Below are 27181 nucleotides of genomic sequence, written 5' to 3'. Positions count from 1 at the left end.
GCAGCCAGAATGATGCAGCAATATGAAGTCACGGTGGCTGCCAGTGGCTCTGTTCTGTTCAGCTGAAGTTCCTCAACATATTCATTATCATAAAATCAGTAATAATAAGCAACTTATATAAAACATCTTTACTCTCTATCTTTTTAATTAATCCTACTGCTACTCTTGGAAACAGCACATTTTTGTTTTCTTGAATAGATTACTACAGTTCTTAACTAAAGAGGTTACATTTAATAAAATGGAAAAAAATGTTAAAAAGGATCATAAATTATTTAGAATTACTAGATCATGAAACCTTTTGAAAAATATGGAAAAAATAGGAATGGCTGTTTGTTACACAAACTAGTATAGATGTTAATTACAGGTATCACTGAGTTTATAATCTACCATATTCTGGAGTGCAATATTTTAAGGTAAAATTCAGTGCTGAGCTAACACTAAGACAGAATATTAACAAAAGTGACAGATTCAAAAGGTGTAAGACGCAACACTAATTCCACATTTAGCCAGCATGTGAAAAAGTGTCATTTACATGCGCTGAGAATATTAATGATACCTGCATGCAAAAGGCCCAAGTGTCAGATTCTGCACCTGGGATGGGGCAGCCTTGGATGTATGGACAGACTGGGCCAATCTTGCAATGTACGCGATTTGCCCCAGTCTGAGAGGAATCAGGCACCTTTCTCAGTGTCTCCAGAACAAAAAACCAGGTGATGCAGTCAGGAAATCCATTAATCCATCCAGAATGAGTTACTGGAAAGCAGCACCACAGCAAACGACCTGCTGGAAGTCCTGGTTGATGGTGAGCTGAACATGAGTCAGCAGTGCCCTGGCAGCCAGGAGGGCCAACCCTGTCCTGGGGGACATCAGGCACAGCATCACAGCTGGGAAAGGGAGGGGATTGTCCCACTCTGCTCTGCACTGGGGCAGCCTCACCTTGAGTGCTGGGGACAGGTTTGGGTGCCACCATATAGGAAAGACATGAAGCTCTTAAACAGCCTCCAGGGTAAGGACATGAGGTTGGTGAAGGGCTTTGAGGGAAAGCCACATGAGGAGCAGCAGAGGTCACTTGGTCTGCTCAGCCTGGAGGAGACTGAGGGGAGACCTCACTGCAGTTACCACTTCCCCGTGAGGGGAAGAGGAGGGGCAGGCACTGATCTCTTCTCTGTGCTGCCCAGTGACAGGACCCGAGGGAATGGCCTGAAGTTATGCCAGGGTTTAGGCTGGATATTAAGAAAAGGTTCTTCACCCAGTGGGCAGCTTGGTACTGGAACAGGCTCCCCAGAGAAGCAGTCCCAGCATGAAGGCTGACAGAGCTCGAGAAGTGTTCAAACAATGCTCTCAGACACATGGTGTGTGAGGGGCCATCCTGTGCAGAGCCAGGACTTTGGACCCTTGTGGGCCTCTTCCAACTCACGGCATTTAAAACTCTACACGAGTGACAATATAGCAAAACCTAGGAGAAAAATAAAATTGGCATAACTGCTTTTCTTCCAGTCATTTCTCTCCTGCATTTTTTTTCTCTAAAGGTTTGATGGTGTAGAACTATTGTACATCAGCATTTGGGCTTTGCTTTTTATGATAATGATTTTTGTCTTGCTGGCATTTCTTGCTTTCCACTTAGATTTTTTCTCTCTATCCTCAGATCTCCTGAGTCACAAGCAGAGACACTTGGAGAGTCAGACCAGCAATGAGGCTTTCTCTGTGTCTGTGTAACACCCCACCTCAGATCTAAGCTCACCATTAAGGGCACACAGAACTTAAAGGGATCCAGAAATGACCTCTTCCTGTTTCAATTAACTATGCAGTCATATGATCAACATTACTAGTTAATTTACTAAATAGAAGTATCACTCATGAGCAAATGAAAACATAAATTTTTCCTTTTATTAGTACTTAGTGTAAAAGAAACTTAATTCACAGTTAGAAACTTACTCAAAGCAAGTTCATTTTTCCTGAGTTGCAAAGAATATTCAGTGAGTACATAATCCATTATCTACAGGGCTAGTTTTATACATAATTGAAATACACTGTGGAAATTATTAGTTAAGTGAACTAGCACCAATAGCAAGAGACACCCAATGCTCTGATTAACTACTTTTAATAATGAAGCCAAAATGAAAATAAGTTTGTATCACAGGTTTTGCAGTACAAGATGAAGGAAATACAAATCATATAGGCAGACTGTCTTCCATACTCTGGAGGAAAATCTCTCCTTGATTCACGAGGTGTAATAAGGCTATGTATGTTAAAACTGAAGCTGTTGCAATAATTGTTCTTACAGCGAGAATTGAAACCAGTTCATTCTCCATTCGATCGTGCCTATCCACAGCAAAGCCAATGGGCCTCTCCCACCCGGCAGCCGCGCCTTCGAACAGCTCACTTCCTCATCTTTACTACGTCTTCCTTGCTAGGCAGGATCGATCTGCCTTTTTTTTTTTTCTCCCCAAAAGAGAAATGCAAGCAGAGAAAAAACTGACCGAAGGGCAGTGAACACTTTAAGACAGAACCTTTCGGGGAGGCCTTGAAGCCAAACATCACCTTCCTGCGACTGCAGGAATCAGGGCTACAAGAGCTGTGCCCCATCACCACGGGGATGGCCGCTGCCTTCCCCTCCTCTCACCGCCTCCCCATCCCTTCAGCCCGCACGCTCGCTGCCGGCCTCCATCCCGCAGGTGTTGCACTTGCTGCGGCCGCCCCCCTGCTTCCGACAGACCTCTCTTCCTTCCTGGCTCCCACAGCCCTCATTCCCACTCACTCCTTATTTTGGAAAACCTACGCGTTCCCCAGGAAGCCCTCTCCTGTGTGCCTGGCTCCCGCCTCCAGGCCGCCCCCGCCCGTGTGCCGCTACCCCACCAGAGGAAGGCCAGGACGGGCCGCTCCAGCCCGCCTGAGCGTCACACGGACCTGGGGACCGCTACGAGTCTGGGCGCAGAGAGGCGGAGGCGGCAGGGAATGAGGATGAGGCTAAAAACGAGGAACCCGCCGTGCCTAAGCGTGGCCGCGGGGATTTTGGCGCGGCGGCCTCCCTGTCCCCTGGCTGCCGCGCCTGCCTCCTGCCCGCCCGCCTCCGGCAGAGATGCTGCTGCAGGCGGGTGGGTGGGCGCTCCTCCCTGCGTCAGGAGGTGCGGCTCCCCCGGCCCGGCGCTGCCCTCCCCTTTCCTCTCCCCCCGCCGCTTTTATGTCTGTCTTTAAACGCCGCCGCAGTGAGGGTTGGGCACATGTGGCTGCCGCCGCCTGCCCGCCGCTGAGCCCTGCGCCCGCACGGCCCCGCTCGCCATCCTCGCCCGCGGGGGCACTCGGCCCTCCCTTTCCGCAGCTGGCGCCCGGCGGGCGGAGGTAAGGCATGGCATGGCACGGCAGGGCAAGGCACGACATGGCACGGCATGGCAGGGCACGGCACGGCATGGCAGGGCACGGCGCTGACCGTGGCTGCGCGGGGCGGCCCGCGCCTTCCCAGCCCTGCCATGGGACTGGGGCTGCGGGGGAGCGTGGCCGCCTCCGTGTGTCGCCGGGCGGGAAGGGGCAGGATGTACGGGGGGTTCCTTTCCGCCCGGTGTCCACCTTCCTGCGGGTCGGGGTCTTCCCAGCCCACCCGGGGCTTTCACCCTGGTGCCAGCCTCTCGCTGGCGCGGAGAGAGCCGGCGCCTCGGGAAACAATAGCGAGCGCCGGTTAGAGGCCGCCCATGTGTTTTAGCTCGGCGGTGGGTTAAAAGGATGTATGGGGCTGTTTTAATCAGTTTTATTATTATTATCATTGCTATTGGCATGGACGAGGAACTTATATCTTTTTCCGAGTGAAAGAAATTTCATTCATCTCCCGTGTGTTGCGTAAAAAACCTCAGATGCATGTGTAGCGCGTGTTCCGGGCAGCGCGGGCTGTCCCCCTCGGAGCACCGCGGTGATGCATGCGCCTCGCCGCACGGACGAGCCCGGCCTCGGGGGGAGCCGGGTACCCCGGGAGCGGGGTCCATCCCCGGCATGTGCCCGGGCGGACGCGCTGCATTGTTGCTGCGGAGCGTGGGCGTCGCCCGGCGGGGCCGCCCGGAGCCCCCGGCGCCGCGCCACCCACGCCTCTCGCCCCGCCAGGGCGGCGGCAACCCCCGGCCGGGGGCTGCTGCGCCCCGGTGTCAGCCATGTTTGGGTGGGTATGGTAATGAGGACCTTCTCCCCACCTTTGTACCTCTGGGATTTATTTTCTGTGCGGGATTTTGATGGTTGCAGCCCGCCGTGTACTACGACATGTCCACAGGGTTGATTCATACCTACAATGTTCTCCCAGTGATTCTTTTTCTCTTCGATTTGCTTATTAATCATTCTAATTTTCTATGCCTGCATTGCCCGGTTTTGTTCTCGTTTTCCTAGTGTTAGAGCGAAGTGGAATTTCTTCGTAAGGCTTTGCTTTTGTTGTGGAAGTAAATGAGATGATTGTAATATGTCTGCACAGTCATACTGATCTGGCACACGTGAGAGTTGTGGTGGGATTTCATCTATTTAAGTAAATTGCACTGTGTTTTACTTGTTAAAGACCGCATTATCATCAACGATTTCATTTTCAGTGTGCTACTGCAAAAAACAAGCTCACTGCTGTAGTGTTGTTTTCTAAGATAAGTATAATAATTTCTAAATAGTATGTTACCATCTGTGTGTCACTGTGGAGTACCATAGAATATGGACCCGGTTTCCCCCCTACAAAGTGTAAATGAAGTAAAGATTTTGTTATCTGATGTCATATAAATGTATGCTGGCTGTATTGTGCAGGCAGCTTTCTCCATTTGATTAAAAAGCGATGACAACATAATCAGTTTCTGTCTATTAAGCAGTATATTTCCAATTATCTCAGAAAGGAAACTATGAAAAATACTTAGGAAAGTTGCTTAATTTCATTTTGGCTATTATACAAGTGGTTTTTTTTACCCACACCCCATATTAAGATAACCATAGACTCACAGACTGCGCGCAGTGCACGTTGGACACTCCCTTCGGGCTCAGCTCTGCACTTCAGACTCAAGAACAAAAAATCTCATTGGTTTTCATCTGTGCATGAAAACCCAAACCATTCATAGCTGTTCAGATGTGTCACCAGTACAGGAAACTGAGAATGTGAAACTGCCAAGGTATCTTGAAACTAGTTTTACAGCATAATCTGATTCCTTTTGACCTTTCATGTCTTGTCGTTCTTACTATTGTCTTTTTTCCATATTGCAAAAGCCTTTATGCACAAAATGTTTCAAATGCTGAATTAGTCAGAAAAAAAAATCACAAATTATTCAGAAACACAATCTACTGATTGCACCTCTTCCTTTTATTTAGATGACATTGTTGAGGAGTAGTCACTGCTCAAGTGGTATGGAATTACCACTTGAAGTATTCGTGGTAGAATCTTTCTGGGAAGATTTTTTTTTGGAAATTCTCTAGAATAGTGTACCAGAAGTGTACACAACATTAAGGACATTTTTACCTGTTTTCCCAACTACTTTCCATTCTTCTGACCATTTCACTCATCTCCATTAGTAATGTTCTTAAAAGACAAAATACCTGTTGATATCGGAAGTTTTCAGTCTCAAATTTTAATAGATCAGCATAGTAATGGTAGCAGCTTTTACACATGACTTTAGAGATCTCTGAAATCTCAGTTGCAGAATAACTTTGACATATCAGCAGGTGGCTGCTTGGGCGACTCCATTTGTCCTTGAAAATTGATTCAAGGTAACCTTGCCATTACTCAGGAAACACATTGAAGTAATTCAGGGGGGAAAAAAGCATAATTGACAAATGACAACCAAATGCTGTTCCACTGAAGAATCAAATCCTGGTGAGACAGTACAAAGTGGTGTGAAAATGCAGTGGTAACTGCCAGAACAGTTGCATTAGGCAATGGCAGTAACTGGACTGAGCTTCCCATAACCCTACACTGAAGCAGAGCTCTGCATTCTTATCCTTCACTCCTAAGGCTAGGGATGCCTTGTTTGTATGGAAGAAAGCAAAGGAAAAGTTAGTATAATGTTGTGGACAGCAGTGCCTCGAGTCTTGGTGCCAGTAGTCTATTTCCCACTTTGGGGAAAGAGTTTCTTGCTGCTGGCAAATGATAATTTTGCATTTCAAGTGTCAGAAATGTGTACTGCAATATTAATAATTCAGCTCACCTTAAGCCAAAATGGAGAAGGGATGAAAACTGTAGTGGGACGTTTACAGTGTTCATAACTTGAAAGCATGATTTGTGCAATGAAATCAAATAATCAGATGTGATGAGAAGTAAGATTTCTGCTAAAGCATATGTTCAGTTAGGCTTTTTGCTTGTATATAAAAAAGAGGAAGAAATAATAATAAATTGTTCCGAAGGACAACTTGATTTACTTATTAATGCACTCTGAAGCACAGAGGTCAAGAATTAGGGTCTTGGGGCAACTATGTATCTGGTTATATCTAATTTTCAGTAATTGATTTTGCAACTTATGTAACTTTAATACTTTATTGAAATAGCAAACATACTTTTGCAACCTCTCACTTCTGAGAAGTGTGATAAAATTGTACAATAAATTCACGTTTCTCTTGTATCTTATATGATGAGTTTAGAATATGGATATTTCGTTTCAAGTTGCCAATAGTTACACCTTTTCAGTTTGACCAACCAGGGGTAGAATTTCTTCATAATTGCTGATATTGCTTCACTTGAAGGAGTGGTACCACTAAATTTGTTCCTTCAATGAAGTACATATAAGAAAAGACCGCTGAATTAGTGATATACTTTCTCCATTTGAAAAGGAGGTTGCAGTTAGCTTATCCTGTAAGTCTCTGAAATAGTGAGGTTGATTTGTGAGAAGAAAATACTGAGAAACCTGTACAGAAGCGAGAAACTACAATAAGGCAAATTAATTCTTTAGAGATTATGTGCAGCGAAAAAAAACCCTGACATTTAAGAGCTCTAGGTTGTAACATTCTGTCTCTAGATGTTTCTATTGGGCCAGGGATTTGGCAGCAGTCATACAAGCTGTTAAGATCAAGTTTATTGATAATGAACAAACCTGGAAAAGAAACTTTGCTGTTTTTATTGTGTTTGTTCTATAATAGTAGGAAGTATTGTCCTGTAACTAAAATTTAAGGAGACTAATCTGGACCAGAATTTTTTTCTATTTGAGTCTGTGCAGGGTTTTGTTGTAGGATAAAGCCACGAACGGTATTTTGTACGAATGGAGAACAAATTTCCCAGCAGTATGAAACATGCAATGTCACTGAAGACTGGGTAACCTGTATGTGCAGCAGGTGTGAATTCAGTCTGGCATTTTTAAATAGTTTTCCTGTAATATAAATGATTCTGTTGTAGACACCAGAATAAAAACTTTCTTCTGATGTGTTTAAGTCTCCCATAGCCCACAGAGCTCTTATTTTTTTAACAGTGTTGTGCATGTGTAACAGATTTCTCTGCATTCTTCAGTGATGTTTTCTGAGACATGCTAATGCAAGTATAACTGTATAGAATATAATTATCTTTAATTGCAATTGAGTTAAGCACCTATTGAATCTAAATCTTACTGACAGGCTGTATTAAACTAGGTAGGGAAAAATGCTAGCTCATTTAGTTCATGCTGAAGAGCAGCATGATGGTTGCTTCAGTTTATAGCTAGAGATGGGCTTGACTGGGCAAAAAGGTTATGGTGTGTATTCCTATTTCACCAAAGAACACAATGCTGCATTGCAGCAGTAATTCAGTCTGTGCAATGAGTACTGTAACACAGTGGAACTCTTCCTGAAATAATTATCTATACACAGATTCCCCCAGCGATAGCCATTCTTCACAGTCACAGTACTCCCATGAAACCTGGTTTGCTCCTGCAGTCTTCCTCTCTTTTTCACTCAGATATGATGGTCACTAGGTATTCCCCCCCATCTATGTCTGCATAGATTTCTTTTTTGCAGACTTACAGCCATCCGTAGCTCCTAAAACTTCAGTTTTCATTTTCTGTATTGCTTGTTCCCATCATGCTTTTTCTTCCCAGCTTGTCAACTCATATTTGAGATGCATTTTGTACATTTCTTTTTGGTGCAAAAGGCTCCTCTTCTGCACTTTTGCACATGATTCTTCTCCAGTGATTTCATACAGACTGAAACATTTGGCATGTATACCAATAAAAATCATTTATGAACATGTGTCATGGTGACAATCCTGACTTTTAGTTCCATGTCCTCTGCTTAACCATACTGGTTTCTTCATTGGGAGTCAAAGGGAAGACTTGGTGAACAGCAATGTAAGACACAAGCTTGTGGGACTGGACTGGTACACCACACTAGCATAATCTACTTTCAAAACTGAGATTATATTGATGTGAACTGGCTGCAGCTTTTTATTACATTTTGCCTCCCTCACAGCAGCATGTTGGTATGTAACTGCTTCCTCCGGGAAGAAAGCAGTGCTCTGAAGAATAGAATGTTGATCTCTTTTGATTGACCCCTTCAATGGTAAACATTGAACCAAAAAAAGGTATTGAGGATTATTTGTAAAACATTAAAAATGAAATGTAAGTAATTTTGTGAAATCACTGTGTTTCCATCAGAAGTAAAAATAAGATTATAAAATAAAAAAGTGCACTGTGTTAGAAAATAATATTTTTGGCCCTCCTTTTCAGAGGGAAGTGCTGGTTTTAAAAAGAAATGCGATGTAAGAATTATTGTGTTGTAATTTATATTTGGAAAACACTGCTAGAAGTTCGTTAATACTTAGTTATATCAGTTGTTGCAATAGTATTGTGGGATGTTTTAAACATGAAATTGCCTTACAAATGGCTTTTTATAGAGGTTTGTGCTGAATTTCCAAGAACGTGGGGCAGCTGTACTCATTATACTTTCTAATCTGTAAGTGAGGGGATTTTTTTGTGCCTCTTTTTCTGTACATGTTGGGAAAGTCTCCAGCCCTGTAACTTTAATTGTTTATTGGTATTAGACAGCTGAGAGAACCAGAAGTACAGTGTTCTAGTAGGTATCTCTATATTGATTGGCATGCAGATCTGTCTGATAGAGATGCATGGGAAGGAGCCCAGCACAAGATTCACTGCCAGTGTAATGGTGAAGAGGAGCAGCAGTGTTGAACAGAACCAGAATAACTCCCTTACTAGGTATTCCTTGCAACAAAGATTGTGAGAAAAGGACGTGCAGCCGTGTTTTTCAATGTGTCTTTTGGTCCTTTGACTAATGACGTTCCTTTGGGTCTTACTGCAAATGCTTGTAAGTTTTGTCAGTGGAGGCATTGCAAGTCTTATCTCCCTGTGCCAGCATTTCTGAATGCAGGCCTGAAGCTGAAACAAAAGTTCTACAGCGAGCTTGGATCTCCCAGGGAGCTAATTTGGGTCTGAATTCCCTGTGGCAAAGGATTATTATTGCTTAATCTGCTAGTGGTGTGGAGGTCTAATAAGGTTACTTTACTTGTGCATGCTGGTGCATTGGGTTTTTTCATGGAAAAAAATAACAAAATTCCTGCTGTGTTCTGAGAGAGAAAGGTGGGGTCTGTAGTTTGCTTGGTATCAAAAAAGTCAGAAAATACTTACTGTTTTATCTTTCAGTATGTGAAAGAAATAGATATTAGCATATCAAGGACAATGCTAGTAACACAGAATTCAAATCTAGCTCATGTGTTTGTTTTAGTAAAGTTTTTGCAAAAGTTTGTTTATGTCAACTCAGATTATTGATTGTGCTTATTTCAGTGACAGAATAATTTTCTAAATATTCCTTTAACTGAACCATGTACTGTTCATCAATTTCAATTCTTTTAAATTCCATCAAACAATACAGACGTTTGTCAGGTCAGTTCAAGAGTAATTTTAGATTTCTTTATAAATGGAATTTTACATAAAAAAAAGGACAGTCATTCTTATTTGCTCATTTCAGTCATGGAAAATTCCAGAAAAATAGTATATTCTCCAATAAAGGTGGTAATAAAAATTTCCCTTCAGTGTTTTCATCTGACAGGTTACATCGTTTGAGTCATGAAAAGGATGAGATGCTGAGAACATAATCAATTGATCAAATTCCATTATCTAAATTCAAGACAAAAAAAAAAAATACAACCTACAAACAAACAGCTTCAATAAGGCTAAATTATATTTTAGGCATTTTACTTTTAATCCAAGGTACTGGTTAAGTCATAGTAACGTTTTAAAATAGCTGACAAGATTTTGGGCTTCAAGTGCTAATATAATGATACTTTCTCCTAAGTATAATTTAAAAATTGACATAACGAATCCCCATTTTACTAAGGATTTACAAAATTACCTGTCTCATCATATAGTTCTGTATTTCTTTACAAGGCAGTGTAGAAGGTAACAAGTACTGGAACTAACTGAAGATGTTCAACAGAATATGTGTGGTATTTTCTAGTTTAATGCTGATGAACTTCAGTACCGGATTGTATCCAAGTGATGTGGGAGCATGGAATAGCATTTTATGTGGTGAAGTGCTCAAGTTCAATACTCTGATGAGGAAAAAGAAAGCCTGTTCAGTGGTTTGTGTTTAGCTAATCAGTGCTGGTGAGTACCTCTACTCCTTCTCCCTATTCAGACTTCACACAGGAGCATTCATGTCTATACCTGGCTCAAGCTGAGTAGTTTGATACCAGTCTTCTGTGCAGGTTTGTTCTGGATCAAAGAGCAGCTTCTGTGCGTGTCACTGACTGCGCTCTGGGAGTGCTGATCACGGAGCAGTGGACTCCTTGCACAAACCTGCTGGGTTCACACTTCAAACATTTGTACCTGATGGCAGTATCTCTTGAGAGAGGACTCCTTATTTGCTTTAGTACCAGCTCCTTTAGTACCGAGAAAAGTTGTTAAATCTGACAGTAGGAGAGTGCTTTGGATTTGTGGTGTGTCCGGAAGGACTGTGCTCCATCCTTGGTGCAGTCTGGCCAGTGATAATGTATTGAGTTAGGAAAGCAGTCCAGTTAGAACCATGCACCAGTCTGCTGAGCATGCCTCCCGCATTTTCTCAAGCCCTGCAAATGTTGCAGTCTATACAGGGATATTTCTGTGGATAGCATACTGCTTAATGGAAGGTTAATGAAAGGGAAGTTATTATGATACTGTGCTAGGAGTAGAAATCTCAAGCCCAGCTTATCCTGAAGCGTAGCAGTGCAATGTTTAATGCATGACAGGACAGAGTGATGCAATTTTTGTTGGAATTGACTCATCAGTGAGAGCTCCAGATAAATCATATTGCTGCTCTGCAAGTTACTCTATCTAAAATAATTAAAACAGGTATGACCTTTTAAAACATTTCAGTAAATACTTATCTATGGCTTGTGTCTTTTTGACTGAAAAGCTCTTTTTGTTATTACAGTTAGAGAAGGATTTCAGACTTAGAGACAACTACTGATGTCGTTTCACATGTGCAGCTGTTTCATTTTAATGTAATCCCTGAACTTATTACTAATTACTGGAACTGAGAAGCTGCTCTCTAATTTACATCAGTGAAACAAAGGGAAAAACAAGTTTGAAATGTGACAAAAAGTAATATTTGAAGTACCAGGTGCTGTGGCTTATAGTCCCAGAGCTCCATTAGGATTGCTTAAATGCTTCAGCTTAATGTGTTGTTTGCATTTTGGTTCTATATGGGTATCTCAGTCAGAACTCGGAGCCACTGAATCATGTATGAACTAGAAGAGGGTGTAGTCCTTTGAAGACTGCAATGCAAAAGACAGAACAGATGAAAAGAGGCCCACACAGACATTCATTTAGCCCAGATACACAGGATAGAGTATTAGGAGTTCTCTCCTGTACAAACAAACAACTTTTCCCCTATTTTACTGTTCTCTGTATAGCTCATACACCTTTTTTTTTTTTTTTTTTGAAGAACTGGTATCAGTCAAAGCAAAGCCTGGTGCTAGTCCCACCACATGTCAGAAGGAAGGTTTATAGGACCCTGAGCCGTTCAGTGACAGTAGTGAACATGAAGCAGATCACAAGCCAAGTAGGTTCTACTATGCTTTAAAAATTTGGGCTGACTGCCAGAGCTAGAGTTGCTGAGAGGAGGCAGTAACAGAAGGGAAAGTGAGAAGACAGTGACCGGAGTCTGGGGAATCGGTGAAAAGAGGTTACAACAAGAGTTCAGTAGGCAACTGGAGTGAACTTCAACTTCCCAATCTTTGGGAATTATTGGAAAAAGTAATTGCCTTGTTGGCTGGGAGGCTGGTGCTGGGACTTGTGGTGCAGAGGTTTTGTTCTGGCGCTCTCCTTTGGCTCTGCCGCAGAAGTGGCTGCGAGGTGCTTGCCCTCTCAGTGAGCAGTACCTTGCAGCTCTCCACTGCATGGCATTTTGTCAGGATGTGATGCAGCCTTCATACTATGGATCACATAGACGTTGCAGCAAGTCCATAAGCAAAAGCTGTAAGGTCTCATTTTTCCTGAAGTAATTTCTGATTCTCATCAGTTAGCAGTTCTTGATTAGACTTCTTGTGTATTCTTTACAGAAACCCTCTTTAGAGCTTTCATGAAGCTTAACACATAATCTAAATCCTTTTTAAGACTCTTAATTGTGCAGATGGCTTTGCACACACTAGTTTTATCCCATGTGATTAGTGAAGAATTTATTGAAATACATTCCTCCTCAAAATCTTATGGTTACCTTTTGTATGGCAGCTGCAAGCAAGTCTGTCTTTTTAAATGATTGTGTTTAAGAAAAACACATATTCAAACACAGGCATTTTTGTTTCTGTGCATACACATTTGAAGCAGTAGGCTTTTAAAATGGATTTGGCATTTCAAATATTTCAGATAGCTTCTTAGAAAGAGGAAATAATTAAAAAATATCTAAAGTATCAAAGCTTATAAGAGATGAGCATCTCTCCTTTCAAACTATGACTGTGATTATATATTCCAGGATGGAGAGTAACAAGAAAATAAGTTACCATTGCTTTTGAACTAGTAGGTGCATCCTCTCTATCAAAATTTTAGTTGCTGCATGACTTTCTGAAATGGTCTGAAATACTTAATTTACTTTGGTTAAAATATACTTTAAATTCAAGTAAAGCCATTAAGTCAGGAAGCAAGGGAGTTGGGCTCCTACATTTTATGTAAAGTGCATACCCTTTTATGCCTGATGTGAAGAATCTTCTTATGGTATCAAAGTATGAGCAGTTAGCCTATCAGTCCTTAGGAACTAAAACAAAACAAGTGAATGAAATGTAATTTATAAAATATTTTAGACCAAATAGTGGACTTATTTCCTACAATTAGAAAGTGGTCTAACATCCCTTTCTTCTTGTTTTGTCCTCTTGTCAAATCATTGAGCTATGCAAAAATGGGTAAAACAAAGGACACCATTTCAAAATTAAGTTTCTTCTGCATAATAATATAATATCCTTTTTCATTTCTTTTTCCACAGATACTTTCAGTAGAGCAAGTGTTGAGAAACAGAAGGCCTTACTCTTGATTCCCTGGTATCAAGGACCCATCAGGCACCATCTTCAGTCTTTTTATTCAGTATTTTATCCCAAACAGAGGGAGAGTCTACTTCAGTGTCCATCTGTTTCAGCTGAACATCATCTCCTTGCTGTTTGTTTCAAATCACAAATGCCTAAGAACAGCAAGGTAGTGAAAAGAGATCTAGATGATGAGGTCATTGAGTCAGTTAAGGACCTGCTCTCTAATGAGGACTCTTCAGATGATGCCTTCAAGAAGAGTGAACTTATGGTTGAGGATCCAGAAGAAAAAGATGTAGATGTTGAAGAAGGCTCAGATGTAGAAGATGAAAGACCTGCTTGGAACAGCAAACTCCAGTATATTTTGGCACAAGTTGGATTTTCTGTGGGATTGGGGAATGTGTGGCGATTCCCCTATCTGTGTCAGAAGAATGGTGGAGGTAAGTTTTGTGATACAGCTGGTTGTACCTAGATGATGATGCTGACCTTTCAGATTTCAAAGTTAGCAGAGAGAGCCACAGTCAAACCTGCTCCAACATGTCAAGTTTTTCTTTAGTTTTTGCCAGAGCCTATGAAGAATAACCCACATTCTCTTTATTTATTTAGAAAGAGGCATTTGTTAAAGTAGCAGATCCTTCCAAGATGCCATTTACTCATTTTAGGGTAGAAGGCTCTTGATACAACCTTAGCTACTGCTCACACCAGTGGCTGCCCATAGCACATAATTATGAAGGGTTGCATTGTTTTGGACCTGATTATTGTGCTTAAGTGTTCTTTATAGTAATTTGACAATAGATCAAGACGTTAAAGCTACATCCACTTTAAAGACCAAAGCAGCATTTATCTTTTAGTATTTAGTGGTACTAAGTTTCACAGCTTTACTTTCTAATTGCTTTTAACTCCTCGCCATTTAATCATGTTTTACTTCTGGCAAGAACTTCAGAATACTCTGAGAGGGAAAAAGAAAGGGTTTTTGTTTTGTTTTGTTTTTTTACTGATCTGTTTTTGTGCTGTTAGACAGTTTACTATTTTTGTAAATAACAAGGTACCTTTCACTTAAAACAATGGCATCAAGCTGTTTCTTAGTTGACCATCTGTGGTCCTGAATGCAGTTTGAAGTATGAGGCTGGAAACTTTCCTTCCTCTATGAATGCAGGATTAGTATTTCATCCAATGCTATACGATACCCAAATATACTACATTAATGCACACTCTATTGCAGCTAATTACTAAGCTGAATTCAAAACAAACCTGTCACTTTTTGTGATACAGAAAGTGAATGTGTACAGAAAATTAAGAATAGCATTCTACTCCTGCTGCTTTTTTAAAAGCTGAATGATACAACTGATGTAGTTGAGGAGTATAGAAATGAGCTTAGAATATGATAAAAGTGTCATTCTTTATTTGTTTTCTCTCAGTTCAAGCACTAAAAATTAAGTTCATGCATTTATGCTTTTAGGATAAAGTTATATCCTTTTATATCAGTAGTTTGTTGGGGGTTTTTTTGCTATCGTTTAAGTTTTGTTTTTTCTCTTATTCTGGAGAGAAAGTAATTTAATGATTGATTTAAAGTATGGTGTCAAGATGTAGTCTCAGAGACAATGGACTACAGCAGTTTATTTTGTGAAGTTGTGTCCCTTTGAAAGTCTGTGTCTAATGTTGTCGGGAATTTTGCAAGCCAGTTGGATTCTCCTTTGAACCAATAGAAGGGATCCATTGGTGTGTTCCTTGGGCTGTTGGTTTCATGGCCTCAGGTGCTTTTAAAGTTACTCTGTCAGTAAGGGTAAATTTAATTCTGGTCAAATATAAATAAATTTAGTCAATAATTTCACATTTCAGGAAAAGAAAACCAAAAAAACCACAACAAAACCCCTAAAACAGTAAACTAGCCAATCTTCAAGGATTATGACACTTCATTAATCAAATTTGAAAAAGTAACTATGATGTCACTTGAGATTGTAGTTAAGTGTTTTCTCCTGTGCTGTGATTGCAGGAAATCGGATGCATAGCACAGCCTGTGGAGATACAGTGCTTTCTGCTCATGCTGAGACAAGAGTGTATTTGGCTTTTAACAATAATTTTGCACCATTTTAGCAAATGGCAGCCTTCTGAGCAACAGAGAAAAGGAATTTATCATTAGAGCTGAAGCTTACTTGGTTTTCAAGTTAATCATAATGCAAGATGGAGAAGGTGACACAAAGCTTGGAAATATGTAAAGTTAACTGGTGCCTGTATGTGTGTGCAGATGGACAGATAATTGTCACAAGTGCATAGAAGAATGGGGGGAGGGAGTGAAAACTTCAAGCACATGGTAAGAAAGCCTACACACATTTTGTATGATTCTGTTTTCTGCTACACATAATATTTCAAATACGTTTCCTAGGTCAAATTGGAGTGGTTTTGTGTAACCCATGTAAACATTAGTGTCAGAACTGTTCTGTAATCTTCTGCTGATAAAGCTGATAAATACCTGTTGAAGTCTCTTTGTATAAGGTAAACTTTCCTAGTGTATACTAGGTCTCTACCTTCAGTTTAGACCTTCATTTTCTTCCCTGTGTTTAAGGAACTTATATCTGAAATATACCATGTGAGGGGAAGGAAGTATATTGAAAAGTAGTAAACCAATAGATCCAGTTCCAATTTAACCAAAAAAGAAGTAAAAACCATAGTTTCTTATTAGTTTCCTTCACAGCCTTCGTACAACACTAAAGCCACCAGTAAAAGAAAAAGCAAATCCTAAGTGTGGAATAATCTCAATTTTTGTCTTTTTTTAAACTTCTGTGACAAGAACAGCACAATAAAGATAGATAAGACACAGCAAGGTTAGCCCAAATAGATATATATTATTCAAGAATTTTGTGGGAAAAAAAATGTGTGTTTCCCACCCTATTTTCAGTAGAGATCTAATTTGTTTATGGCTGTGGCCCAGGGTATAATGGCACTCCTAATGTCAGAGCTCTCTACTGCTTCAGTGAGATACCTGTGATACAATCTTTAAAAGTTACTTGAGCAGCACTATGCTGCAGTGAGAATTTGGATGTCTGTAGATACATTTGCAATCTCTGTTTCTGGGTCTGATCTGTTTTAACCAAACCAACTTCCTTCAGTTTATTTCTTGTGATTATTGCTTTAATTAATAGCAGCTCATAAATATTTAGAGTATTACCTGGTATTTTTTTGTAGTTAACTAAGTTAAAACTAGTCTGGGAAGCTCTTTGCTGACTTTCACTGTTGTCTTATTCCCAGAAAAATGTTTGTTGGGAGGGGTGAGGAAAAAGGCTGATATACAGCTGGGAGATACTTGGATCCCACTCTGGGGATGTAACTGTAATGTCAAAAGTATCGAGTGGAAAAAAGAGTCTGGGAGCAGCTAAGAGCACTCCAGGGTGCTATTTTTCTTGACTTTGAAAGGGAGGGCACAAAGGAGTTTTAGGCTCTGTGAAACAGGGGCTAAAGATGTTCAGTAAAGTTTTGAGAACTGACTGTGGATCTCTCTGTCCTCACCACAGGCCCTTTTACCCCAGGCAGACAATGCCCAGACTCCATCTGGCACTTAGGGCACCTCTGCCACTCTCTGCAGTCTAACAGATAAAAAAGCGGTCTCATTCTTGATTCTTGATAAAGACAATTTATGCTGGAGCTGAGTATGCTCAGTTTCATTTCTGCACTGTAGGATTTGTTTGTTCCTCCTATATAACAATTTCATAACCTCTGTTAGCATAGCATAGGTTCAGAGCTGCCTCAGATTCCTGTGCTTGATAGCCTTAAAAATGAACTGCTCAAGTCTACCCAGTCTTGCCAAGATGCTCATAAATAGTGAAAAACTAGATTTACAATTTCCTGCTGCTCCTGTCATCTGGAGGACATTACACACCTTTCACTATTTTCAAACAAAGAAAATATTTAAAGCTTCTTCTGTTTGGTTGTCTTTTCCCTTTAGGATTAGCAGATGTATAATGATACTGGTACATAATTAGAAGTAACAAAAGCAAAATAAATTAGCTATCTGCTAAAGTGACTAAGTGTTACTTTGAAGAAAAGTGAGGAGTCTCCAAGATACTACATGTCCAAAGATTTTGTGTTGCATTTTTGTGAGCATTAACTTAATTTTTCTTTTTTTTTCCTTTTCTTTTTTTTTAAAGTAAGTATTTTTTAATAACTCTGTGATGTAAAAAGTCAAAAGAACTAAACAATTATAGATAAAAGTTGTGAGCAAAATAGGAAAAATGGTAGCAGATGATGCTGTCATTATGTTTTGAAAAGATTGACTTTGAATAGAGTCACATTGTGAGTTTTTACAGTTGATTAGTCTGAATTTTTTACTGAAACACCAACAGATTGACATTAAAGTTCTGTTCTCTAATGAAAAAGCATGGCAGTTGTACTTTTCCTCTTGGAAGCAAACAACTAATGAAGGAGAAATGGGAGCAAAGCAAAAATTCCCTTGTACTCCAGCACTCAAGTATGGATTCAGAGGCTTTATTATGTAGCTTTGGATCAGTAATTTATATTCAGTGCCTTGAGTTCACTGATAACTACAGTATAATCTTTTTGAGTTCAGTATTATCAGACTCAAAATTTAGTTGTACTTTGGTGTACTGAAAATGTCGTGTTTCTATTTTGCAAGTGTAATTCTTCATTGAGGCGATTTGGCTAAGGTGATACTCACCCTTTAAGCACAGTTCTGTAAACAGGCACACCTGAACATTCTGAAACTGAAACTAGTGACAGGAAGACTGTGATATCTCAGGATACAGATAAAACATAAAACCATTTATCAGAGTTTTCCTGACAGAAGCAGTTTCCATTTTGTAGAGGTAAATAATTTTACTTATGGAAGCTTAGTATACGGTTAATTTATAGTGTTCTGTTGCTCACTTGTTGTAACTTCAAAAATTTAAGTATTTGATATTGAAAATCAGGTTATCCTCATCTGAATGTCAGCTTCTTGCTTGCATTCTGTTAGAAAGCATCTAGTAAGCGATAAGAGCTGGGATCACTCTTCAAGACAGTAGTAAACTATCTTGATTGAATAAGAATTAAATCAGACACCAGACAATTAAAATCTAGTCCAGCAGTAGCTGAAACAAATGTGGAAAGTTAATAAGTTTTTCAGGTTATAGCAAGAATTGCTAGGAGAAAAAAATTTGTCTGTAGTATCAAGGTGGTAATGGTTATGTTGCCTTGGGTTACTGCTTTTGAAAGTATTTTCTAAGTCTTTAATCACTAATGAATCATATAATTTTATGATTTTTGGAGCATTTTTAAGAGCTTAAATCAAAACCAAGGTCATTATTTGGCTTCTGTCAATAATATTGCCAAATGCAGTCCTTACGGTAATCTCAAGAAAGACAGTTTACCAGATATCCCATTCTGGTGCTTGATTAAATAAAAAAAATAAGGAAATCAAAGTAGTGCACAGTTTTAACAATCATGAAATCTTCCTGCAATCTCTTACATCTTTGTCATTCATTCTAGTAAAGAAGGATTAGGGTTTTTTTTTCTTATTGAGATGATTTTTTTTAATACGGAAGCCAATGTTTAAGATCACAACAGGCAAAAACAGAAGTGACTTCACAGTTAAATAATTTTGTAAGCGTAGAATGGAGACCTTAGGATCCTGAACTACACAGAATTGTAATATTCTGAAGGCAGCTTAGATGATAGATGTAGCAGACAACTGATTGTAGGATGTTGTTCAAGGCCAATTTATTATTCAAATTCAAATTAGAATAGTCCTTTTCCAGTATAATAACTGCAAGGTTCCATGTTTTCATGCGCAGGCAAGAGACATGCTGGGATGTTTCCATAGTGATTCTTTTTTAGGATGAAATTAGGATGTCTTAGAGTTCTTTAAAGTATGTCTAGCTTCAAGGGAAGACTTCAGCAAAATACTTGCCCAGAGGTGCTGTGGTTTCCTGTTGACTGTGGGGCATAGAAGCCCTTTGCAGCTGTGATACAACTGTATAATCCAGCTATATCCAAGCTCTAATGTACCGAAACTCACTCGTGCACAATTTTCCATTGTGTCCATTTTGGCGACAAGAACAAGATCAGAAGGAAGCTCAGGAGGTTTGAATAATCCGAAGAACCAGCACTTCAGGTGCTTTGCACAAAGCTAGCAGTATAGAGCTGAACTCTGCTGTCTGGCTACCCACTGAATTACAGAGCTGTCATGTCTAGTGTAATGTGGATTTAACACCACATTTATTGAACTCATTTAATAGAGTCTAACTGATAAATCTTGCAATTTACATTTGATACTGCACCATAAAACACCCACATCAGCCCAGTCTTTAAACGTGTGCTTAACTTTGCAGCCTTGTGATTAAGGTTGTGGACTGGGACACTGAAGAGCTGGGTTCAGTTCCTGCTCTAGTACAGTCATCCAGTGGGATACAGGGTAAGTCACTAGGCCCCAATTTTTTTGAGCTGTATAGGTTTATCTCTGCTCAACTGTGGCACATCTGTCTAATTAAGATCTAAGGTATAATTTACAATAGCATTATATGATATAACACCTGTGTACTGTTGGCTTTCAATGAATTGTATGAGCAGATTTTTTAAAGACAGTGGTGCCAAAGCTTCTCACTTGCAATGTAAATTCTGTGTTGCAGAAATTTTGAGAGTCAATCAGGGGTATTTAATTGTTTCTGTGTTATACGTTTTTAAGACAGATAGTCCCCCTCATTTTTGAATGTGGTTGTTTCTCTGTTACACAGCTTTCCTCACATTTATTTTTTTCTGTCTCTTTTATTAATAGCAAGTAAGTCCTTTGCATTCTTTGCACATAGAAGATGAACTGCGAGAGACACCAAAGTACTGAATGTAGCTGCTACCTGAGTAAAAACAATGCTTCAGTAGACACTGTCAGACAATATCATTGCATAGCATGTTATCATGGAGTTCGTGGATAACATAGCCTATAGACTGTGAGGTATATGAGACCAATATTCTTTGTCTGGTGCAACAGTGGTTTTATCATAGAATCGTAGAATGGTTTGGTTTGGAAGGGACCTTAAAGATCTTCTGGTTCAAACTGCCCTGCCATAGGCAAGGAACCTTCCACTAGCCCAGGTTACTCAACACCCCATCCAGTTGGCCTTGAGCAGTTCTGGGGATGGGGAGTTCAAAACCTCCCTGGGCAACCTGTTCCAGCGCCTAATCAACCTTATGGTAAAGAATTTCTTCCTAATATCTCATCTAAATCTACCCTCCTTCATCTAAAGCACCTTCCTCCTTATCCTGTCACTACAAGACCTTATTAAAGGCCTATAGCTCTCTTGTAGGTCCCCTTTAGTACTGCTATAAGGTTCTGTAAGGTCTCTCCAGAACCTTCTCGTTTCCAGAACTGAATAACCTCAACTTTCCCAGGTCTGTTTTGCTGTCCAGTGACCAGCTTGGTGCCTGTGGACTCATTCCAGGTGGTCAACATCTTATGTCAGGGCTCCCATTTTTCTCAGATTTTATTTCTCCCTTTTTCCCCTCTAGTCTTGAACTCAAGACTGCAGTTAATCCATAATTAATATCTTTATAGGATCTTTGTAATGGAAGGGGGTGTCCAATTAGTGTGTACTTTGTGAGGAGCAAGATAGCAAGGGGACCTAAATGGGAATGAATGCTACCCAAACATCTGAGACCTCCTGCACATCCTAGGAAGGTTTAGCTTTTCTAACATAAACTGTATTGCATGAGATAAATTGCCCACTAAGGGTACAAAAATGCCAGTGCATTTTGATAGATTCCTAAAAAAGCCCTAGAAAATTGACCCTGGATGAGGGAACTTGAAGTAGGACTTAGCTGGAGTTGAGGATAAATGCCAAAATGGTTTCTGAACTTTGCTCAGCTTCTCTTTCATCACAGGATGAAGACATTGATTATACAAGTTAGGAGCTCTGAATCTAAGCTTCTGAGGTCTTTAGATCTTTGCTTTGTAGCTTGCTTCAACACGCTGCAGTCTGCACCTCTCAAAGGTTTTCCCTTAGCCTTAAAACAGTTTCAAGCAGAAGTTCTAAGGCCTTTGAGTTAGTTGTCCAGCACAGTGGTCTATATTGCAGTGTAAGAGCCACACAAAGTCAGGTGCCATGTTACTTATGCTGATGCCTGCATGTTTTGTTAGCGCTGGTACTAAATACGCCAAAACACCAAGGAGGAAGATAGGCTTGGAACTTGTCAGTGTGCTCAGTGTATGAATATATTTGCTTGTATTGAGGCTTCCTGAAATAAATGGAGATGCATCCTTAAGTTAGAATTGTGTATGATCAGTTCCTGGGAATAAGACCTTAAAAAAGAGGAATTGCTTTTTATATATATGTTTATGTAAAGGTGAAGTTACAGTTGCATTTTCAAATATGACTTGAAGAAGAGAGTTGGTGAGTACTGCAAGATACAAATCGACAATACTGCATTTCGCTTCCACCTCATGTTTCTGTTTTCTGTCTGGAGCCTTGTGGCAACAGGCTGATACAATTTTCTTGCTTAGCTGGGTAGCATCATTATTATGTACAGTATGAAGTCCCCTTTTTGAGCATCTGAGAAATGGAGAAATCAAGAGATATCTTCTGAAACTTCTTATGATTGAAGCTCACTCAAAACGTTGTGTACACAGTGTTTTCTATATTTCCTTTATATGCAGTCTTGCTGCTCTGTTACAAGTCAAGCTCTAAGGTTTTCTAAGAAATGCTGATTTAGCTCCTGATGATTCTGTATCTCTAAAATGTTTGATTGAATGTCCAATATTTCAAACAAATAACTCATTTCAAGAAGATCTCACTTGCAGAAAAGCTTGCCTGAAACATGTTACAGTGCTTTATAGATTAGGTGTCTTTGGTTTTTTGATATCTTACAAGACTTATGACCAAGGTTCAGCTAAAATTATTCTTGCATGTGATGAAAAAAGTTTTGCAGTGAAGGACACTAATCAAAATTTGAAGCTATTAGAAATTTTCACATGTGTTCTGTCAAGTTCTGACTCTTCTTCCATTTACTCTGATTTATTCTTTGTTCCCCTCATAGGTGCTTATCTTGTGCCATACTTAATCTTGCTACTGATAATAGGGATTCCACTCTTTTTCTTGGAGCTTGCTGTCGGGCAGAGGATCCGTCGAGGGAGTATTGGTGTGTGGAATTACATCAGCCCCAAACTTGGAGGGATTGGATTTGCAAGCTGTGTGGTAAGTTTTTTAGCACTGTGTTGTTTGCTTTCAGATGTTATGATTTAGACTTGCAGTTTTGCTGCAGGGAAAGCCCATTGATTTATAGCTGAGCATCAAGGTCAGTTTTCAGTGTTTTTGAAGATCTTAGAACTTGAATCGATCCATTTAAACTGTTGGCATATATGTGTCTATTAAGTCAGTCAGCTTGTATTCTGTGATTCTTTTGAAATTAGGAACGGTGGAACAGAGTACCCTTCTAGAGGGAAAATGCCTGTAACAGTATAGGTGTAACATAAATATGGAGAAAAGTGAAAATTTAGAAAATGTCAGGTACTTTAAGGGGATAAGTCCTTCTCCTCTTCTTCTGATTTAGTTGAATAAAACTAAATTTAGTTAATCAAGTTCATTGACTGATGTACAGGAATATGCAGCAGTTCAGCAGGCATTATTTTATTTGCTTCATAAATGTAACTTTTTGGTTGTTTTTTTTTTCCTTCTTACTAGGTATGCTTCTTTGTGGCCCTGTACTACAATGTCATTATTGGATGGAGCCTGTTTTACTTTTCACAGTCTTTTCAGCATCCGTTACCATGGGACCAATGTCCTTTAGTTAAAAATGCATCTCATACCTGTAAGTCTGTGTTAATATAAGGTTCTTAAAAATCTTTAAAGTATATAAAATTTGAAGTTTTCAAACAAAAAGGAGAAAAAGTACAATTTAAGAAGATATTTGTGTGAAAAAGTGTTCTATTTATGTGTTTTTAAGTGTCCTATAAGAGCACTGTTTTCTATGTAAATTAAATTTCTTTGTAAATAGAAATGAGATAATCAGTCCTTTGAGTTTTGCTATAATGAGATAATCTCTTACAGACATATTCTATAACAGCATGAAAAGTTCATTGTCATTTGGGTTTGGTTATCTTATAACAGTAGATATTTTGTATTATTACTGCTATTGAAATACAAATTATTTATTCTTTTCCTTTTTTTTTCAGATTCTAAATTTTCTTTAATTATTTCTTGTGGGTTTATATACCACTTGAATAAGGAACAACCAGGGATGTTTGAAAAGTTCTGCCTTTTTGTACTGTCTTTTCCAGAGTTGTTTGCTTCAGTTATTATTCAGAAATAGTACTTGTAAATGTTGACACACAGTCAAACTGAATGTATTCCACAAGCTACTGTCCATTAATTGAGCAGCAGTGGTTGTTTATGTACTCTTGTTCTTCTTAAATATTAAGACACAGCGTGTCGGCCTAAGTTGAGCAGAAGCCATCTGAACTAAGTTTAAAAAAAGAAAACTAATATATTTGTTAACATCTTACCATTTTTAATAGGTTATTTCAGTGAAGATCTGTCATCTGTGTTAGGTTAGGTTAAAAAGAGTGTATTTTCCCCCTATTTTTCAGGACATGCTTACATGTATGGTTCATTGTTAGGTATAAATAATTTATAAAGATTATTAAGTAATATTTTCTCTGAAGAAATCTTTCTGTTTATGTGTTACGATTCTTGATACACACAGTTTCTTAAAACTGTTTGGTAACATGACTATAACAGAATTACAGTATGATCCAAGGAATCACTTCTGGAATATACATAGCAACTTTCATTCAATATATCTGTGTAGGAACCACTTATTTCCTTTTCTCCTTTTCTCATCACTTTGGTATCATTATGCTATTATTTTATTGGTTATAATGGTAGTTAAGTCCCGGTTTATTTGAGTGTCATATCAAAGGAAACACACCTATTCATTTTCCATATGTCTTCAGATTTGTGTTCATTGCAGAGAGGTAGTTTTCATAGTATGTAATTCATAGGATCATATGCAGATAATGTAATTTTATTTGTGATAAATGGAATATATTCATCTAAGCCTGCCTACTGTTTAGTTCTGAAGTGAGAAATAAATTCTGCCTTGGAGTAGGTTTAACCATAATGCAAGGAATACATTGTCCCAAAAAGGTGTTTTAAAAGACATATCCAGAAGCTTTCACTGATAGCAGTCACTTTTTCTTTTAGACAATGTCTTAACACTGTTTTTTGAGTTTAGTTTTTTAATAAATGATGATGGCACAATTACAAATATTGAGAAGTGATAGAACACTGTTATGAAATATCTCTCCCAAACCCTTTCTTTACTTGCTAACATCTCTTTGACAGTTGTGGAGCCTGAGTGTGAAAAAAGTTCTGCAACCACTTATTACTGGTACAGGGAAGCACTGAATATTTCCAGCTCTCTGTCAGAGAGTGGGGGTTTGAATTGGAAGATGACTATCTGCTTGCTGGCTGCCTGGGTCATGGTGTGCTTAGCCATGATCAAAGGCATTCAGTCTTCAGGCAAAGTGAGTATACTGTTTACCTGCATGTCACTGTTTAATTTTGAGGCATTTCAGGACATTCCTGTTCACCACACTGTCTGTTTACTCTCGTGAAATCTGTAGGAGCAGGTTAAGTGCTTTCACTCACTCCTGCATTTGTATAATCTCAAGTAGAAGAATATTAGTAGTTAAGCATTAAATTAAAATTCTATCAGTTTTATTGGAAATGGTAATTATTTAGTGGGACTTCAGATCTGAAGAAGAATTATTTTGCTTCTCATCAGCATAGATGTTGCTTGTAACTGTACCTCAGCTTTATTGTGCAGCATAAGTCTCATAAGTGTTTTGAGTTTCTAAGGAAATGAGTTTCCATGTGTACTCACCGTATGACTGCAGTGCATTCACATATGCATGCTTCTGGCATGAACACAGCAGCTTTCCAGGATTCTGGATTGTTTCTTTTGACTAATGATTTACCATCCCTTTGCATCTGAGTACTGTTAACTTGTCTTCTTTCCTTTGCATGCAGCCAGCTGGATTTGCTGGTGAAAGATTTACTAGATCTGTTGATCTCAGTGGGATTTTCAGAGGAAAAACAATTTGTCCTGATAGCAAAATTCTTTGCTATTAAAAAGTTTAGCACTGACATGGCAATTTCTGTGACCTCCTTGGGGCATTTCAGTTAAAGAAATAAGTAGCAAGTTTAACTAGAGAATCATTTTACTAAGCTTTACAGAATAAATTTTCTTTTCAGTCATGGGTAATGAGATATCAGATTTGATTACTATTTTTTGTTGTTTTGACAGTAAGCATGTGATTGAATTCATTGGTTATGTACTTTCTATTGATTCTTGTGTCCTTTCCTTCTGAAGACAAAATTAGTTTCTCTTCAGGCTGCGTACCTTTGCCATACCCAGTCAAAGTGCTTTTGTAAAGAGAAGCATTTCTGCAACAGTTTACTTCTGTCTTTGTTTTCCTCTCATTGAATTAATACTCAATTTCCCTGGAAGTCCAGTGGTTCTTTATTGGTTAGTGATAAATAATCAGGCAGTTGTATTGCCTTTGTATAGTACAGAATTTAATTTCTTTTACAATCATGTGATTTTGCCTTCTTCTGCAGAGACAAGGGGAAGGGGAAGTGTTCTGCATATTTCTTAGACCATATGATCATCAATTCAGTCAAATATCCAAAGGATACTGTGCAGTGAATGAACATATTGAAAAGAAACTCTGTGTTAAATGTCATGTTACATTTTTTTCTTGCCTTCTTGTGTTTCAGATCATGTATTTTAGTTCCCTTTTTCCATATGTGGTACTTTTATGCTTTCTGATCAGAGGACTGCTCCTTAATGGGTCAGTGGATGGAATTCGTCACATGTTCACCCCTAAGGTATGTGCTTAATTTCTGTTTGCAGGGTATTGAAGTTTCAGTGGCAATATGACCATTTATGAATGCTCTCATTTAAGCTTATTGTTGTCATAGAGCATTTGGCTGTATTTCTGTTTGCTTAAATTGCAAAATTTTTGTTGATCTCAGTGGCACAATACCAAGCCCTAAAGTCCAAAGGCTCTAGGTGTTCCAAGGGTCTGTAGAGTTACCTTTCTTAGGTGAGGGCTCCCAGAGCTATACATCTCTACAAAGCTAAACAGCTGAGAGTGCAGTTTAGAGGATTCAGGAAGTTTAGAGAGCTCTAAATACTGAAAAAAGAAGTTTGCCATTTTCTAATATTGAAATGTGTAATTCTGGGTTGTCAGTGCCTTACTTTGCACTTTTATCACGACATGAATAATTAACTTGTCCCTTTTGGAAAAGAGTGGGTTTTTTCCCTCCTTTTTAGAAAAAACTTAAAGCTGTTTACATAGTAGTCCAAAGTACAGGTGACCTGCATTTAATAGTGATTAATATAAGTACTTGCCACTCAGCTTTCCTTATCAATTTTCTTATGACTTGCCAAGATAGCAGCAGTCCTAAGCATATTTTTTTTACTGCCAGTATTTTTGCCAGGAACATGCCTTACACAGCTTTAGGTTTTCTAACTATGGAGGTGATAAGGAGTGTTATCAATCACTTGGCTTGAAGATCTAAATATACTACCCACACCTATCTCAAATGCTTGCAACTACATCTATACTATAGGAACAGCATGTTTGAATAGTCAAAACCATACTCAGGAATGAGTAAGTCTGGGCTTCATATTGTCTTGTGAAATGGACTTTCCAATGAGTCCACTTCACAATACAGCTGAGAAAAACAGGACTATTATTTCAAAAATGAAAGCTAAATAACATAATCAAAATCA

The 27181-nt window shown here is 39.2% G+C and overlaps 1 protein-coding gene across 1 annotated transcript in view; it reads left to right on the top strand.

Annotated features, from left to right (window-relative positions):
- The first annotated feature begins 3222 nt into the window (after nt 1-3222).
- Nucleotides 3223-27181, top strand: part of SLC6A15 (solute carrier family 6 member 15) — a 36535-nt gene continuing 12576 nt past the window's right edge. Inside the window, exons 1-6 of the mRNA XM_054277045.1 lie at nt 3223-3339; nt 13366-13842; nt 22418-22575; nt 23062-23188; nt 24724-24905; nt 26161-26271. Of these exons, the coding sequence (XP_054133020.1) occupies nt 13554-13842; nt 22418-22575; nt 23062-23188; nt 24724-24905; nt 26161-26271 (867 nt within the window). The 5' untranslated portion in view covers nt 3223-3339; nt 13366-13553. The remainder of the gene's footprint in view (nt 3340-13365; nt 13843-22417; nt 22576-23061; nt 23189-24723; nt 24906-26160; nt 26272-27181) is intronic.

This window comes from Melozone crissalis, unplaced genomic scaffold (genome assembly GCF_028551555.1).
Source record: "Melozone crissalis strain CALT ecotype California unplaced genomic scaffold, PUWL_Pcris_2 ptg000004l_1, whole genome shotgun sequence".
In the NCBI taxonomy this organism is placed as follows: domain Eukaryota; kingdom Metazoa; phylum Chordata; class Aves; order Passeriformes; family Passerellidae; genus Melozone; species Melozone crissalis.
This window is presented reverse-complemented; position numbering and strand designations above follow the sequence as displayed.